General features: G+C 38.2%; 1 protein-coding gene across 1 annotated transcript in view; it reads left to right on the plus strand.

The window, feature by feature from the left end:
• Positions 1-18,728, plus strand: part of LOC139135692 (uncharacterized) — a 76,887-nt gene that overhangs the window by 30,766 nt on the left and 27,393 nt on the right. The window contains exons 5-10 of the mRNA XM_070703319.1: positions 150-277; positions 2,122-2,281; positions 9,033-9,086; positions 10,654-10,838; positions 16,782-16,889; positions 17,217-17,307. Coding sequence (XP_070559420.1) covers positions 150-277; positions 2,122-2,281; positions 9,033-9,086; positions 10,654-10,838; positions 16,782-16,889; positions 17,217-17,307 — 726 coding nt within the window. The remainder of the gene's footprint in view (positions 1-149; positions 278-2,121; positions 2,282-9,032; positions 9,087-10,653; positions 10,839-16,781; positions 16,890-17,216; positions 17,308-18,728) is intronic.

Below are 18,728 nucleotides of genomic sequence, written 5' to 3' on the forward strand. Positions count from 1 at the left end.
TGATTTTCTGGTTTCTCAATTTCCCTTTCTGGATTTTTGAAGAAAAATTCTAGGAATATGACAGTTATCCTGTACCACAGTTCATGTGCTATTTTCCAAATTTCAGTATACAGGATTTGACTGACAATTCTTTATTGTGCACATTACAGACAAGCCGACAGGATTTCATGTATCCTTGATGGGGCTAACTGACCATGGGGAGTACAAGTACCACTACTTTAGGCAAACACTGTGTGCAACATTTGATCTTTCTGAGGACAATTTCACGGACATTGATGTGAGTATAATAGCAATGTCACTTTTGATTCACTTTCATCAAACGGTGTTGTGAGGAATTTGCTAGTATTCAGATGTACATGTTACATACAGTGTAAACACTTCATAGATTTAGGATGGCTATCCAGGGAGAACTGATGCCAGTAGCTATCATATACCCTTTCTCATATTGCTCCATCTTGGTGACACATCCCTTATACCGTGAAATATCAGACGTGATATTTTACGGTAATCAGCGTCGAGACATGCACAATAATTGGCAGTTTTGGATGTTCCTGAGCTACAACATACATTTGCAATTGGACAGTAAACAAATTAAACATAGCAAAATGGTTGCCACTATGATGCAATATGTTGCCAACACAAAACTTTCTTTGGAGGGCTTTGAGGAACAAGGATATTTCAGGTAACTGGATACGGGAATAGAATGTTGAATTTTGTAATGTTGTCTTGTGGTTATGCCATTGATTAAGTTCTTGTAATTCAAGCTCTTGCCAAAGTTTATCATTTGCATGGCACTGTCTACCTCCCGGCCAAACAGGTAGTTAGGGTGTGGCCTGATAGCGATGTCACACGCACACAACACCTGTTGACAAAAAGCAACCCTCAGTGTAAACAAACGTAATGTCTGCCTTTCTCCATGCCATACAACGATCGAGTGTGATCAAAATCGACAGAGATTTAAAGAAGTGAAAAGTTTGTGTTTGGTAATGTAATAATATATTGCTGCATAAAACGTTCTTTTTGTGCAACTATTTTTGAGTTGGGGTGTCTTTCCTTCTGGTGTTAATATGGAGCATTTGCCATGCCTGGTGTTGACTTCTGTGAAAACGTTATACTGTTAATGAAATTAAATGAAACCTTTTTGCACATCAAATAAAAGTAAAGCCTCAAAATTTAAGGTTTTTGGTATCATTTATGAAATTCAGGGCATGGGTATATGATAAATTGGTTATTTAAGCAATAAAGCACGCCCAGTGACGGTATACCATTCGATTTTGACCAATTCACTTCATATATGCACAAGCGATAGCAAGTGCATATATGTTGGAACTGGTCAAAATCGAGTGGTATACCCGTCGCTGGGTGTGATTTATTGCTATTATATCATAACAGTATATTGAAATTCTGGCGGTGAACGTCAAAAAAACGGAATTTTGCTCAAGCTGAGCTCTCTCGCATGTTCCAGCCGTGGTATATCGCCAATATACCATGGTTCTTTTCGCGTCTCGACCAATCAGATCATTGTATTTGCACCATCAATATACTGGTATGATATAATAATCAATATCACCTGTTCCTTGCTTCGTACCAGTATTCATGTCATTTGTGCTACATTAGACAGTCGACTTCATTTCGTGTCTAATGCAGCACAAATGACACTCATGGTGATACAACACAGGAACAGCTAGGTGATATTGGGTATTATATCATACCAGTATATTGATGACAAAAATACAGTTATCTGATTGGTCTAGATGTGAAAAGAACCATGATATATTCGCAATATACCACAGCTGGCACATGCGCAAGCTCTAAGCAAGAGCAAAAATCCTTTTTTAGCGTTCCATGCCTGAATTTCAATATACTGTTACGACAGCGATAGATCACACCTAGCGATGGTATACCACTCAGTTTTGACCAGTTACACTTCATATACCCATATGCACTCGCTATCGCTCATGCTATATGTCATGAACCGGTCAAAATGTCGTGGTATACCATTGCTGGGTGTGCTTCATTGCTTAAATAACCTCTAAATATTTGTGATTCCATATGTATTCCAGAAACGTAATGGATAAATCAGACACTGCTAATAACAATTTTATTTTTTCTCTGCAATAGGGTCCCACTCTTCAGTACTTCTTTGACTGTTTCCGACCACTCTCACCGTACTGTGATTATCAATTGGTAGTGCGAACCTTACCATACACAGATGAGACCTCACCAGATGGTCAAATTGGCCCTCACTCAACCCTCCACAGTGAACGTTTCAGAACACCATGTAAGGGACTGTTATTAAATCGTACATTAATTTGCTGTTAACTGTTGGCTTGTTTCCATGCAACAGTCAGCCTTTCCTACAAAATTCTTACTATACTGATTGTCATTGTAGCATATTTTTCAGGCAAAAATTTGTAATCATTTTCCTAGAAAAATTATATTTTGACAGCTTCATGCATTTGCAGTCCAAGATACTAGGATAAAAGTTCATAATGACAGTATATTAAGTGTTCTGATTGTCCATTGTAAAACAGTGGATTCTGTTGTGTTCAAAACGTGAGCATGGTTATCTGCTATGATACAGATCAACCTTGTGAAGTTTAGATCATTATTGCATATTCATTCCCCACTGATAGCGTCAATACAGGCGTACAGTATATTGTATGCCCTGAAATGTGATTTTTGCCCAACCAAGTACGAGTATCTGCAAAGCTAAGGACAAACATAAGACCTGGTAGCGCTGTGTACTCGTAGATTGACCAAATATTTCAAAGGACGTAGACTTTGCTCCTGACCATGCAGTTACAACAGATTATATTAATTAATCATAACTGATATGCTTCGTAACATGTTGGTATATATGATAGAGTAATTCAAGATGCTACTAAGCACTGGAATCAGATCAGCTAAAGAATGCAGATTTATACATTCTCTGATATATTACGGTATATGCTGAGACAATTTCAGAATCATGAAAGCTAGGACACAATCAGGGCTCGAAATTAGCGGTAGTTCCGCGTCCACAGACTACCAACTTTTCTCTGGGACTACCAAAACCCATGAAATGGTAGCCCACACGGACTACCAAAGCCAGGTACATGAAATTACTCAGTGGACGACATGATGTTGATCGCTGTGAGATGAGCGACGCTCATACAGTCAACCCAGCTGGACACAGAAAGGCCAAACTATGACTTCATTGTGCAAATTGAAAGGCGACAGTGCAGTCGAATTTGTTGCGACAAACTTTCAATAAAATATCATTATCTGAACTGATGTACTTGAATGACAGGCTCGGGAAATGATGGCCAATGAAATTCATTTTCATAGTTATTTAATCACAAAATTATTCAAACTGCAAAGAAAAAGCTGTCTGGCCATCCACAAATTATGCTTTCCGAAGTGTACGAGATCATCTCATGATAATGTACTATGGTAAAGAAATATAGCCAAAATTGCCATGAAAGTATTAGGAACATGATGGTACCAAGTTGTCATCCTGAAATTCATAGCCAATCTTACTTTTCGCCATGTTATTAGTCCCCACGGACACCGTCCGGGGGGACTTATAGGTTTGGTCATGTCCGTGCGTGCGTCTGTGTGTCCGTGCGTCCGTCCGTTCACGCAGATATCTCAGACATGCCCAGGTCAATTTCTTTCAAACTTTGCACAAGGATAGTAGCCTACCCCATACAGATGCATGTCAATTTGTTTCACAATGCGATCAAATTTGGCCGTGTTAGAGGACTTTTTAGTTTTCACCTCCATAGACTCCCATGTATAAGGCAGTCTCCATAGATTCCCATGTATAAGGCAGTCCATAGACTCCCATGTATAAGGCAGTCCATAGACTCCCATGTATAAGGCCAAGAAAAATAAAAATTTAGTTTCTCATCGTATTCATATTGCAAAAAGGATGCAGTGACACAGTTTTTAGTACCCACAGATGAAGTCCAGGGGGCTTATAGATTGGGTCATGTCCGTCCGTGTGTCCATCCGTGAGTCCATCCGTTCACGCAGATATCTCAGATATTTTGACAAAATGTCAGGTGACCTTGGTGACCTTTGACCTCAAATATATATATATGTCCATAACTCAGTAACCACAAGTGCTACACCCTTCATATATGGTATGATGGGACGTACAGCTTATGACGCCACATATTGTACCTCATTAATTATGTGCATATCTAATTTTGAGCGAGCCAATAGAGCTAGAGGTCTGATTTTTGGTATATAGGGATAACTTAGCAATACTATTTTTTTTTCCAAAATGTCAGGTGACCTTGGTGACCTTTGACCTCAAATATACATATTTGTCCATAACTCAGTAACCACAAGTGCTACACCCTTCATGTATGGTATGATGGGACAGCTTATGACGCCACATATTGTACCTCATTAATTATGCACATATCTAATTTTGAGCAAGCCAATAGAGCTAGATGTCTGATTCTTGGTATATAGGGATAACTTAGCAATACAATTATTTTTCCAAAATGTCAGGTGACCTTGGGGACCTTTGACCTCAAATATACATATTTGTCCATAACTCAGTAACCACAAGTGCTACTACCTTCATGTATGGTATGATGGGACACTTTATGACGCCACATATTGTACCTCATTAATTATGTGCATATCTAATTTTGAGCGAGCCAATAGAGCTAGAGGTCTGATTTTTGGTATATAGGGATAACTTAGCAATACAATTTTTTTGACAAAATGTCATGTGACCTCGGTGACCTTTGACCTCAAATATACATATCTGTCCATAACTCAGTAACCACAAGTGCTACACCCTTCATATATGGTATGATGGGACAGCATATGACGCCACATATTGTACCTCATTAATTATGCACATATCTAATTTTGAGCAAGCCAATAGAGCTAGAGGTCTGATTTTTAGTCCCCGCGGACGAAGTCCGGCAGGGACTTATAGATTGGGTCCCGTCTGTGCGTCCGTCCGTCCGTCCGTCCGTCCGTCTGTCCGTCATCAACAGTTTCTCAGACACTGCTGAACCAATTTCGTTCAAACTTGGCACAAAGGCATAGCACTATGACCTACAGATGCACGTCGATTTACTATGTGATACGATCGAATTTGGCCGCGAGGCGGCCATTTTGTTGCGATTTTTCATGTCTTTTGACCATAACTCAGACATCCTTGAGCAGATTCTGTTCAAACTTGGCACAAAGGCATAACACTACGGCTTTCATATCCATGTCAAATAATTTTGCGATATGATTCAATATGGGCGCGAGGCGGCCATTTTGTTGTGATTTTTCATGTCTTTGGACCATAACTCAGACATCCTTGAACAGATTCTGTTCAAACTTCGCACAAAGGCATAACACTATTGCCTACATGTGCGTGTTAAATAAGTTCACGGTACGATCCAATATGGTCGCGAGGCGGCCATTTTGTTTGCGATTTTTCGTGTCTTTGAACCATAACTCAAACATCCTCGAACCGATTCTGTTCAAACTAGGCACAAAGGCAAAACACTATGGCCTACATATGCATGTCAAATTATATTGCGATATGATCCGATATGGGCGTGAGGTGGCCATTTTGTTGCGATTTTTCATGTCTTTGGACCATAACTCAGACATCCTTGAACCGATTCTGTTCAAATTTGGCACAAAGCAAAACAGTATGCCCTTCATATGAACACCGATTTATTTTGTGAAATGATCCAATATGGCTGACAGGCGGCCATTTTTTTGCGATTATTTCATGTCTTTGAACTGTAACTCAAACATCGTTGAACCGATTGTGTTCAAACTTGGCACAAATTCAAAGCACGTACTATGGCATGCATATGCATGTATCAATTAACCTTGTGATAGGATCCAATATGGCTGCAGAACTGCCATTTTGTTGGAATTTTGCATGTCTTTGAAGCGTAATTCAAAGGTCATTACACCCATTTTGTCCAAACTTGGCACAAAGATCAAGCACTATGGCATACAATATGTCATTTTACTTCGTGACTGACATGTTCCAATATGGCTGCCAGATTGTCATTTTTTTCGAATATCGCTGCCCGATGGTCATTTTTGGATTTTTTCATGTCTTTGAGGCTTAATCATATGCAAATATTCCTTAACCAATGTTGTTGAGACATGGTACAAAGATAAAGTACTATGGCATACATATGCATGTCTACTAATTTTGTGCTATGATCCATATGGTCAATAGACAGCCATTTGATTTCAATTTTGGTTTGATTTTTTTATGTCTTTGAAACATAAACATAGGTCACTGTCTCTCGATAGACTGATTTTGTTCAAACGTGATACGAAGATAAAATACTATGGCTGCATTCTTGTGCACATTAATTTGTTTCATTATATGATTCGAAATGGCTGATGGCTGATTACAACAACATACCCGATCCCGTAGCATTTCGAAAATTCCACCAAACCATGTGTATAGTATGTGCCGTCATGACACTAGAGGCAGTGAGGGCATCGTTATGTGTGATGTAATCAAAAGTTCCTTCAGTGGTCATTACCGGCAGAGATGAGTCATTTATTGAACGTTCCTTAGATTACTTTATTATACAAGTCACAGGCCTGATGCACCCCTTGCATCAATGTCATTCCACAGCGACCTAGACCACAGCTACCAAGACACCAAAGATTATAACAAAATGGACAAGCGGGGACTGTGTCATCAACGATGACTTGTTGGTATATAGGGATAACTTAGCGATACAATTATTTTGACAAAATGTCACATTACCTCGATGACCTTTGACCTCAAATATACATATTTGTCCATAACTCAGTAACCACAAGTGATACACCCTTCATATATGGTATGATGGGAGACCTTATGATGCTTCATACTGTACCTCATTAATTATGCGTATATCTAATTCTGAGCAAACCCATAGAGCTTGATGTCTGATTTTTGGTATATAGGGATAACTATAGGATAGAAATTTTTTGACCAAATGTCATGTGACCTCGATGACCTTTGACCTGAAATATACGTTTATGTCGATAAATACGTAACCACAAGTGCTATGTCCTTTATATTTAGTAGGATGGGAGACCTTATGACAACACAGGCTTTACGTCATTAATTATGCACACATCTAATTCTGGCCAAGGGAATAGAGCTAGAGGTCTGATTTTTGGCATATAGGGATTAATTAGCAATACAATTTTTTTTAAAATGTCACGTGACTTTATGACGTTTGACCTTGATTATACATATATATGCATAACTCAGTAACCACAAGTTCTATACCCTCCAATTCTGATAGGATATGAGACCTTAAGATGTCACATCTTGTACCTCATTATTATGCACATATGTATTTCTTGGCTGGCCAATACAGCTAGAGGTCTGATCTTTTTTCCCGATTTAGAACCATAACTTAGACATGCCTCATGTGTTTCAAATTGGGAACAACGACATAGACCTATGTGCCCATAGATCTCAACATATACACTCCAGTGATACTTCTTAATGACCACATTTCCCTGCCCCATCAAAACTAATACCGTACTCGTCCGAGTATAAGCCCCTGCTCGTGTATAAGCCCCCCTACTGATTTCAGAGGATTTTAGAAAATGCATTACATCCGTGTATAAGCCCCTACCCTAGTGTAACTCCAATACAGAAAGGTTAGGAGAGTATATTTAGTTATTTAACTTGGTAAAATTACTTTTAGATAATAAAAAAACTATTAAAAGATGTTAAAACAATGGGAAACTGGAGTTCCCTTGACAGCATCGTAAGAAAAATGACACGTTTTCCCAGTACTATCTTGATTCTTTGACCCTGCTCACCCCCGTCGCCTAAATAGAATAGTCTCACTCACGTCGGCCATTGTTCATTTTCATTCACAGCCACGATGTTTTCATGCTTGAAACATGCAGTTTCTTTTGTTTGAAGCAATTTATCCTTTCATTTGTGAAGACTTTTCCTGGTGACTATTACAATTTTCACTTCTATGTTGTTGTTTTCACAAGATGTAGACAGTTTGATACTGGAATATTGAGTTGCCTTTCCGTGTAGGCAATGCATGCCTGTTCACATTACTGTTGATCAGCAGCATACATGACGTCTTTGTTTCAAGTTTGGGGGGTTTTTTTGACGCTGAATTTCACCGAAATGTCACTTCTGTATTCAGAGATTGTACAATCAGTTTCTTTGGATGTGTAAGTCTATTTTGAAAGCGATAGAAAGATCGAGTGGTGTTGAAAAAAATCGTGCATAAAATTAGCATAAATTAAGCGTCCATGCCAGACAACATGGGGTTGCTCGAGTATAAGCCCCTCCCCTACAGCTGTTTAGTGTTGCCGAACCGGGGGCTTATACTCAGACGAGTACGGTACTCCTATTACAAGTGGGGACTATGTCATTGTCAATGACTTGTGTTTACACGTGCTAAGTGAATATTCGTTGTCATGGCGAACATCAAAATTTGCATAGGCTCTGCGTATGTGTGAATTAGGTCGTCAAACTTTGAGGCGTCACCGTTGTCCACTATACATGGTGTACCGTTCTCCTAAGGCTATAATCTGCAGGTATTGATTTCAAATGACCAGAAAATTCACTTCCTGGACAGAATCATGCAAATAAATCTTTCATTGTCTAGATATAAATAAAAATCCTTTACAAAAAAAATCTTCATTCATGCATGGGCTACCAGACCTTGTCACTGGGCTACTTGAACTTCAGAAAATGGTAGCCCAATGGGACTACCAGGGAAAAAAGTTAATTTCGAGCCCTGACAATGAGGGTTAAGTCCAAAGTCTGACAAATCTTAATGCTCAGGAAAGCTGTTGCATGTACATGTGCATGCATGGATGGTGACCTTTCATACCAGCAGTTCATATACTATTACCTCAAATACATTTCTTTACTTGAGCTTCTGCTGACGAGATCGACCTCTGTATGCTGCTTTTGAGGTATTTTCAAAGATGTCTTCTGTGGCGATGGTATCTTTTCTATTATTTTCACTACATGCCATTGCGTTACCAATCATGTTTTCATTTCCTTGCAGCTTGTGGTGATCCAGAGATAAGCAAAACAGCTGAATGCCAAGTCCAACCAGGAGGTATGTAATTTTAATACTTGTCCAGAATAGGTCAGTTCTTTGACAGTTTTAGGAAACAACAATATATAAACTTCATCCAATTTCCAATGTTTGGAAAAAACAAAATACCACAAATGCTGCGTATATTTTGTCATTGATAATTCAAAGGATGTAATACCTTTCAATACTTCTCAAACTCATACTTTTCACAATTTACTTGACTCATACAAGTCTATTGCTGGTAAATTCTGTGTCTTTTGAAATTCATACAAAGTGACCTTGTGTTCTCATAGTGGCGGTATATAGTATATATAAGATTTGCTAGAACACCTACATTGTACATCATGAATCAAATTGATAAAATGCTGAGAGATAACATAGTCAAGTGTATCAACCAAGATCATTTACGGGCATATCACTCATTCTTCATCTTTCTGCAAATTTCCATCACACCATTGGATGGCAATTATAAAATATATGCAGATGTCAGTAGATGTTTCCTTTTGCATTTGCAAATACGGAAAATTAATAGCATGATCGTATGCACCACTGATAAAGACAGCTATCTACAGTGCTCTACATTTTGTTATATTAAAATTTGTTGTTTTGTTAGGGAGCTTAACAGTTTCTCAACTGACAATTATTTCCTTCATTTTCAACACTTAGTGAATGTATATCACTCATGTAAGATCTTTGTTATTTGATGATGTGATAATCAATCTAAACATAAATCAAATCAGCTCATGATCATGTGAAATTTTGTCTAATCATTAATCATGAAATTTAATTTAATCATGAAAACTTCGTAAGGACTGACAGACCATGATTGGTACCACACTTACTTTGAGAAGATGTTATTCATAATTGCATCCTCAACCCTCATGTTCTGCTCTTGAGCAAGGCACTTTAATGAACCTGTCTCTTGCTTGTCCCTGACTCAGGAGTAATGGCCAGATCATTCTGCAATTGGACTTCACTTTGTTGAATTACGTAAAAACTCATGTGCAACTTAAAGAAGTCAGAATGTCTTGTAGGGCAGTACATCTTCCACCCATATGGAAGGTTTCATAATAACATACATGTACCTCATCCGTTGTATCACTGTCATAAATTTATGGTCACATCGTATTCGCCATTTTGGTACCTTCCGGTTAACACTACAATTATTTGGCAATCATCACTTGGATCAGTTTGAAATCACCATGTGCATAATATTGTGTGCATTGTGTGGCTCACCTCTGCCAAAAAAGTGATTTGGGAGAAATTTCCAGACTTTATAGAAAAAAAATAGAAAAATTGATGAAGTTCATCATAAAAAAAATATTAACTGCCCATATTCAGGTAACAGCATGTTTTTTTCCCCTTGATCTATAATTTGTCCCAAAAAACAGTCTGCTTGAATCGGCTTTTGTCCCAACAAGACAGGCTGTGTTTTTTGTGTGACTCACAGTCACTCTGGGAAACAAAAATACGCCGTCGCCCTCATGGCCAGACAATATCTGTGTAATATATTCAAACAGACTTTAAATTTGCATTACAAAGTAGAACATGAGATTACAATTGACATTCTGTATTAATTATCTTTCAGAGGAGGCAGCCTATTGGCAACCTGTGCATCTGACACCATATTCACCAACCTACCATAAAATCACAGCAAAGTTTGACTTACCTCCTGAAAGTTATGGTATATATGAGTATAAAATCCTCATATATAGGTACACAGTAGAAAGCAGTCGATGTTCAGGCTATGTAGCTACTGAAACCGTAGATAAAGTGAGTATACTGTATAATTCTTGTTACATTAAGGGGTGAATAAAGCCCATTTACATATATCTTTTTGCATTTTAGTTCCCATAAATACCATTCGATCTTCAGAGAGATGTTTTGGATTCCCAATATTAAAGAGGAAGTTAACCCAAGGTGATATTTAGTCCCCACGGACGCAGTGTGTGCAAGGATAAAGTACTGTGCCATACATATGCATGTCAATTTATTTTGTGATACGACCCAATATGGCCACTGGACGGCCATTTTGTCGTAAATTTTTCATGTCTTTGAACCATAACTCAACTAATCCCTGAACCGATTTTGTTCAGTGTTGGTACACAGATAAAGTACTTTTATGGCATATATATGCACATCAATTTATTTTGCAATACAATCCAATATGGCCACCGGGCGGCCATTTTGTTGCGATTTTTCATGTTTTTGAACCATAACTCAACTATCCCTGAACAGATTTCGTTCAAACTTGGCACATAGACATTTTATTGTAGTGTGCATGTGCTGTCAATTAATGGTGTGAGCGGGGACTGTGTCATCATTGATGACTTGTTTGATAAGTGCTGGCTTTTGGTCTGGATATACATGAAATGTTGTTCTTACCATTTACAACTCATATGTTCTTTGAAAAATTGGCCAACCAAAAGTAGAAGTAAGTTGCCTCATGGGAAAGAGCTCAGATGTTGGCACTTTCGTCATGTGACATACAGTAGTTTGGACCATTTCTCAATGGTTTTGGCATTGTTGATCTGCCTACACGCACGATGAAGGCGCCATCATTGGCCCTTTTGCCCATGATTCAACCTTGGTCTACTTTTGTTTCGCCTTTTTTGAAAGAACATGCGAGTTATAAATGGTGAAAACAACATTTTCTGTGTAACCAGACTCAAAGCTAGCATATACCGAACAATGTTTTTCAGCTAATATAGACTATGAAGCTATTGGGATGGGTAGCCGTCTGGCATCCGGCATCAGTCTATATGTATGTATGTACCGTATTCCTCCGATTCTAAGACCCCCTTTTCAGAACAAAGGTGACGAAAAGATATGGGGGGTCTAATAAACGGATGTTACCGCGAAATCGAACGTCGAAGTTAATTTATGCTAATTTATGCAATGTTATGCAAATTTTTATGCCAATGATTTTTTGATTCACGCTACAGACAACTCATACTTTGTGATATCGACTCATGGCCATGCTGCGTAGATACTGGCAGTCGAATCTGTACAAGTATAAATTAATGGAGATCCACAAGTCTTGAAATATAACGTATTTGCCATACCTTCTTTTACTAAACAATACGATAGCATAAATCTTTGTATTTCGTGAATAGATAATCACCACGAAACTTTGTACAACAAGTACGTTCCTCAGCAGCAGCTAGCTCCCCATAGCATGGCCACAAAGGTCAGACAATGAGTGAAGGGAAAGTCCCTGAAGTTCCGCTGGCTGTGATTGGTCAATTTACGCAATAGGTCAAAGGTGTCAGTGCATGAGGTCAAGGTAAAATTCTGTTCAGTGGTATGGTGTCCGTCCGATGTTTTCTATGTACGATTTTCATTTACTGTACTCCTTAAAATAAACAATCAATTACACGTCGTGAGTTTTATTATTTTGCTCCTAGTTTCAAAAAGTCTAACCGTATCTCGAAACGAAATGTGATCTTACGAACAGGCAGGCTCGAACAGGTAAAGTGTTGAGGCATCGGCTGGCCGAGACGAAAGATTGCTGCGCCAATCTGCTTTATATTTGATGTGTTGATTTTTTGGCAATACACCCTGAAGTTTTTTTATTACTTGTATCGATGACCGAAATGTCTCCTGATGTGGAATTCAGTCATCTATGATCAACTGTTCGGAATATGGTACGATCATGCACGTTTTTGTTCTAACTGTAAGTGTATAGGGCCGTTTAAGCTTATGAAGTTGGGTATTTTTCCCTCGCAAGACTTCGAAAGCGTGCATAATCTTGAAAATCTGTTACACTATCGTTCTACTCATTGCTGGGACTAGTTCAGGAAAGGACACAAACAAATGCCGTTCAAACAATAAATACCTTCATTATATGAGAAAAACTACAAAATTGATGAAACATAAACGGAAGAAATTCAAAGAATTTTCAGTTCATGCGCGGAAGAACTTTGGATATCGCGTTTCGTTTGTCAACACAATAATTGCCCTCTTCATCTAAGTCAAACCAGTCGAAGTCGATATCGTTGTCATTAAGTCTTTTTGAAAGATTTACTATGCCAATGATATTTCTATTTTCACTGGTTGCTTATACGGTAAAGTTGAACGTAAGAGAAAACTTGCAGCGCTTCACAATGATCACAAAAGAAAACGTACGTGATAGAAAACTGTTGAAAAAATCTTTTATACTTTAATGGTAAATTTGAACGTAAGGGAAAACGTGCAGCTATTCACAATGATCACAAAAGATACCTTACCTGATAGAAAACTGTTGAAAAAATCTTTATAAGCACACATTTAAGAGCAACTTTTTCATGTGCAGTAGTCTTTTGCCTCAGTAGTATGAAAACAAAAGTGTAAAAGTTGAGCGAAGCAAGTTCAAAGCTCGTGTCATTCACACGTCCCAAATTTTCTATTGATAACGGCAACAAAAGGATTTCCCGACATCGTTAAAAGATCCTATAAAAATGCGTCGATTTATCGTAGACTTTATTTTCTGAAAAGTCATAAGACAGTGCACGGTCGTCATGGGCAAGAAAAAAAGTAATTATTAAAAACATTCTCGCTGTCGGCATGCCTAACTACCGTCGCAATCAGCTAGAACTTGGTTTGCCGTATGAACTTCGCCGAGATGCAGACAAACATACACGATCGAAATGCTGTAGCCGTTGTTCAAGATGGTTGCAAAGTTGAAAGTTTGAAGCGAGATGCAGCACTCATACCGGGCACGGTTACTTTCGAATATCATCGATCGTGACGTGTCAGTCAACACAAATACTACTTGAAGGCAAAGAAGAAAGCATTCATCCATTCTCCAAGAGTTGGCATGGCAGAGAAATGTCACGTCGGTGTTTTGGCAAATAATGCGGCTGTACCTCTGCTAAAGCAATCAGTCCGAGGTACTGTTTTCACCGTACATATTCACTAAAACAGACCAAATCATGCCGCTTACAAAAAAAAAATGAAACGGCCCTTTTAAGGGCCACAACAGTCTCCAAAAAGAGAACTACTGATACCCAAACTTTGTGTTTGTATGAGTGTAAATTGTGTTTGTTTGATCGTGATGAAATGAGCGAATCGTACTTGATCGACAAGTCCGAAAACCCGACGATCCTAAATGTTCAGTTCATGGTAGCCAAATTGCATCGAAATGTTCGATTCGTACATAATCAGATGTTGAAAAATCTGCTTATTTTGATGGTAGCAAAATGACAGTAACAAAAAGACGATATTGTACTAGATCGAGACGCTAAAAAATCCAACTCTTTTATATTGTTCATTTGGGTAGTGAAATCCAAGTGTAGTTTTATCGCCAGGAAATTATAGAACTGTTCCCGATTGACATGTTCCAAACCCCAACATTAGTGTGCGTGTGTGTGTGAGGTTTGATACTTCACTTTGACACTTGTTTGTGACTTTGATAAGCAGCGTAGGTGTTGTGGATATTCTGGTCTCATTACATGACAATGGCTCTATTGTTCCAGTCAAAATTCGGGTGTACCCCCTGGGGGGTCTTATAAACGAACTAACAGCTAATTACGAATTGATAAAATAATCCTGGGGGGTCTTATAAACGAACTAACAGCTAATTACGAATTGATAAAATATCCTGGGGGGTCTTATAAACGGGCGGGGTCTTAGAATCGGAGGAATACGGTATATGTGTATGTATGTCTGTTTGTTAGGATGTCCGTCCACTCAAATATCTTGAGAACTGCAGTACTTACAGATTTGATATTTGTTGTGTAGATGCAAAATATGATTATGAGAAACTACATTTTTTTATTTTTTGATGTTGTTGAAAATGTGCAAATAAGCACAAAAAGGCATTTTTTGGTAAAAAATCTTTTTCTTCATAACCACTGGTCATTTGGTATACAGGTCCCTACGGATAACCCAAATTAGATTTGTTCAAATTGTGATGAAATATCCAAATTTGTATTTTTAAGGAATTTTTTGTCATTTTTGGTCAAAAATTTATTTCATCAAAACTGCTTGTCTGACAGCTTTGAAATTTGGTATACAGGTTCCTAGGGTTTATCTTAATGTAATATATTAAAATTATGATGAAATCATCAATTTTGTATTTTTGCAGCTAATTAGTTCCAGAGACCAGCTCTGGAACTGTTAGTTTTTGCTCACTTTCCTTCTTTCTTTCTTTCTTTCTTTCTCTATTTCCGGTATTACTATCATAGAACATGCTATACACAAATTTTACCTCAATTACCCAGAATGCATTGCGACACGCTTATGACGTCATCGCTCAGCTCGGACATTACGGGCATTTCTTTTGTGTTTATTTATTTATATTTTATTCTGTATTGCTTGACTATCATATTGCGTTCAGCTATCAATAATTCTAGCTTTCTTTCGCTTTGTTTTTTGTTGCTTTTTGAATTTATTTTTCTCTAAATACTCACCGTACGTGGCGCTATACTGTCTCGCCTGAATGCTCATGAGACAACAATGGCGGTGGATCGATCGCTTCGCTCGCATAGAGAGAGAAAAGTACGCTTTCCATAAGTTTACAAGCGCGGCTGGGCACATCATGTACCTAGGCGAGGTGGGTGTGCTCGAAAACGAAGGTCAATGCAAAACTTGAATTCAAAATCGGCTGTTTTGGCGGAGAAACTGCCCGCCGTATTTCTGAGGAGCCACCAGCGGTTTTTCCTATATCAGTCTGCGAGGCCATTTAACGCCGGTAACACACAGCCCTGTCATCGCACCGGCATGCGTTGGCTGCACGTTAAAGCAGCTCAACTTTCCAAGATCAAACGGTCAGTATCTCGTGAAAACAGCGACATTGCAATGAAAATTGTTTTAGTCTGTGCTTTAAATCAAATGAAAATGCATGTGGCCTCGGTTTTCAATTTCAATGGCCTAGGTCCGATGTTTCCTCTCGTCTGATCATCGTCATAAACCACGCGCCTCTTTACGGCAACAACTCAGCGCTAACCGTCAAGCGATTGATTTTTGCGTAGGTCAGCGGAGCGAAAATTATTGCTCTGGCTTGCGAGAATGTCGTCTGATATACATTTCCGTGCGTTGTCTCCCCCGTATGTATCTGTTGCGTTTTTACCGTACATGTAGGCATTTGTAATCTGTGGACTGCCTTGCTTTTAGATGTATTAGGCCTATGGTGTTTGCTAGCAGCCCTGACTATAGGTACAGCTGTACGTGCTTGAATATTAAAATCCAAAGCACTCTTTCATTCTGCACCTATCTTTGTCACACATTCTCTTGTTTCTTCCACTGCTCTGGTCTCTGGAACTTCGCTTTTGCTTGCAAATGCTTTCTAGTTTTGCCATTTTTGGTCAGGCAATCCTGAAATGAGCTATCAAAGATATCCACCTTCTTCATCATTACATCAGTCACAAAAAGTTATTCTCTACATACACAACGGAGCTCTGTCGACTGTTATGTCACTTGTTTTTTCAAAAATGTTGGTCAGAAAGCTTTAATATTTGGTACAGGTCCCTAGGTAGACCTTAGTGAGATAATTTCATACAGTCAGGAAATTTTGTATCCATGTCTATAGTAGCTTCAGGGACATTTGCCCTATGTTTTTTACTATTTTTAGCTCACATTTGGTTATACCAATGTGAGGTTATCGTATAAGCTGAAGTCGATGACGTCTGTATGTATGTGTGTTTGTCAAAATTGTCTCAAATTTTGTGCTTAGCAACAGGTCATGTGCTTTTACTACATAGCTAACGTCACAACTCCATGTGTAATTTTTTACAGAATGACACAAGAGTTTCCATCTACAATGACACAGTAGGAGGCCGTCACTACACATTCTTGGAGTACACCTTAAACGGTAAATTTGATGGCCGTCATTACTGCATGAAGGTAATAAATTATGCATTTTGATATATTTAATCAATTTACATTGATCAAGTATGGTCTATGATCTGAGTTACTTTTGCTGTTGTGAAAAGTTTCACATATACTGTAGAGAGCCATGAATTTGTGCTGTACCCTACCAGTGACACAACACAAGTTATGTCTTATGACATTGTTCAGTACTGATCTCCACATCAATTTCAAAGAAATCAAATTTCAGTTGTGTGTACTTTCACTTGTTACATATTCATCATCCTTGTGAATAGTATACCCCATCAACATTTCCTAGTTGTTTATGGAATTAAGTCTTGTCTGGTTCACTCTTTCATGTAGATGACACCAGGACCAGATGATGCCTGTACTATACCAGACAAGGGAATCGACAGATGCAGGACAACAACAAGCGAGGGCTTTGAAGTGCTAGGTAACAATAGCCTTGATGAAAATCCTCTGAACGAAGTGAAGTTGATCCCGAAGAAAGGGATGAAAAAGATGATGAATTTAGCTCACAACTCTTTGAAAACTAAGTATAAGCCAAATAAGACATGTTAGATATGTTTGTGGGACCACATTCACAATTATTGTCGTTTCAGACAGTACATCATATGACAAGAATTATTCTTTTGTTTATTCCAGTAACCTTATAACTGATGAAACACATTTCAGGTAGAATGTGCCTCCAGACAGTCTATTTAACCCTTTCACCACCATGGTTTGTCCCAAATCCATTGTTTTCTATGGTAAAGTTGGACCTGTATACAGGGAACTGGGGATGAAAGGGTTTTAAACTCTTAAATTTTCACAGCTCTTTAGTGATTATGCTTCTTGTTTGGACTTGTTTTGAAGCTCGTTGAGTAAACCAAGGTTTCACTATTTTGTTTCCGTGAAAATTGAAAATAAATTTTCCCCCACACTGTGTTAACACAGGGTATAGCAGTTTTTTTTTGAACTTCCAAACTCTGTAAATTTGATGTAATTTGTTTCTCTGGCACCAAACTTTTGCATGGTGACCCCAGATCTTTACTCTTGATTTTGACAGAAAATAGTTGAAAGTTTATTTGAGGAAATTTTTAGCAAAAAACTTTTGTTTTTCTGCTTTAGGGCACATACTACCTTAAAAATGTGTACAGTATATAGTTAGAATAGTTTGTTTGAATTTGTCAGGTGGTGGGCAAAGGTGAGCTAGGGCTCAGAAACTCTGTGTTTCTGTTTTTTTGCATGTTTCAGCACAAAGGGTAGCTGTCTTCACACGAATAATTTGTCATTGAAGTTCCACTTCACCAGCATTCCTTTCACATGCAATGCTTTGCTGCTTTGTTATACAGCCTGCATTTGTTGCTGCTGTGAGAGGCTCTTGAAAAATAAAGAGCAGAGCTTCACTTTTCCCAACCAGTGTGAAGCATTTCACTCTAGGTGGCTAATTCACAAATAAACTTTGGTATTTTGCACGTTTTAGTGGTTGTATGTTGTAGGCAGTTAAGCTGCAGTTTAATTTTTAACCTTTTGGTAGGTAGATACTCCAAATTTATTGTGCAACAACAACTCTGCATAGAAATACTGGAACTGAAGCCAGGCACTTTTACATGTATTATATATTTGTGCAAAATTTACCTCCATTATGAAATCCCTCAATAACAGAGAATATAGAATATTGTTTGACCATTGCCGAACTTTGCATTTCAATATTTTAATCATTTGAGCTTCTCTGGTTTTTACTATTACTTCATTTTAATAGTACGGAAAATCCTCTCAGAAAATACCTGCTTGTGGATATTTCAAATTCTGCAGAAATTCCTTCACTTGGCTCCACTTTGCAAAATTAAGTATTTCAGTCAAGCATTGATT

This window comes from Ptychodera flava, chromosome 6 (genome assembly GCF_041260155.1).
Source record: "Ptychodera flava strain L36383 chromosome 6, AS_Pfla_20210202, whole genome shotgun sequence".
NCBI classification, from domain to species: domain Eukaryota; kingdom Metazoa; phylum Hemichordata; class Enteropneusta; family Ptychoderidae; genus Ptychodera; species Ptychodera flava.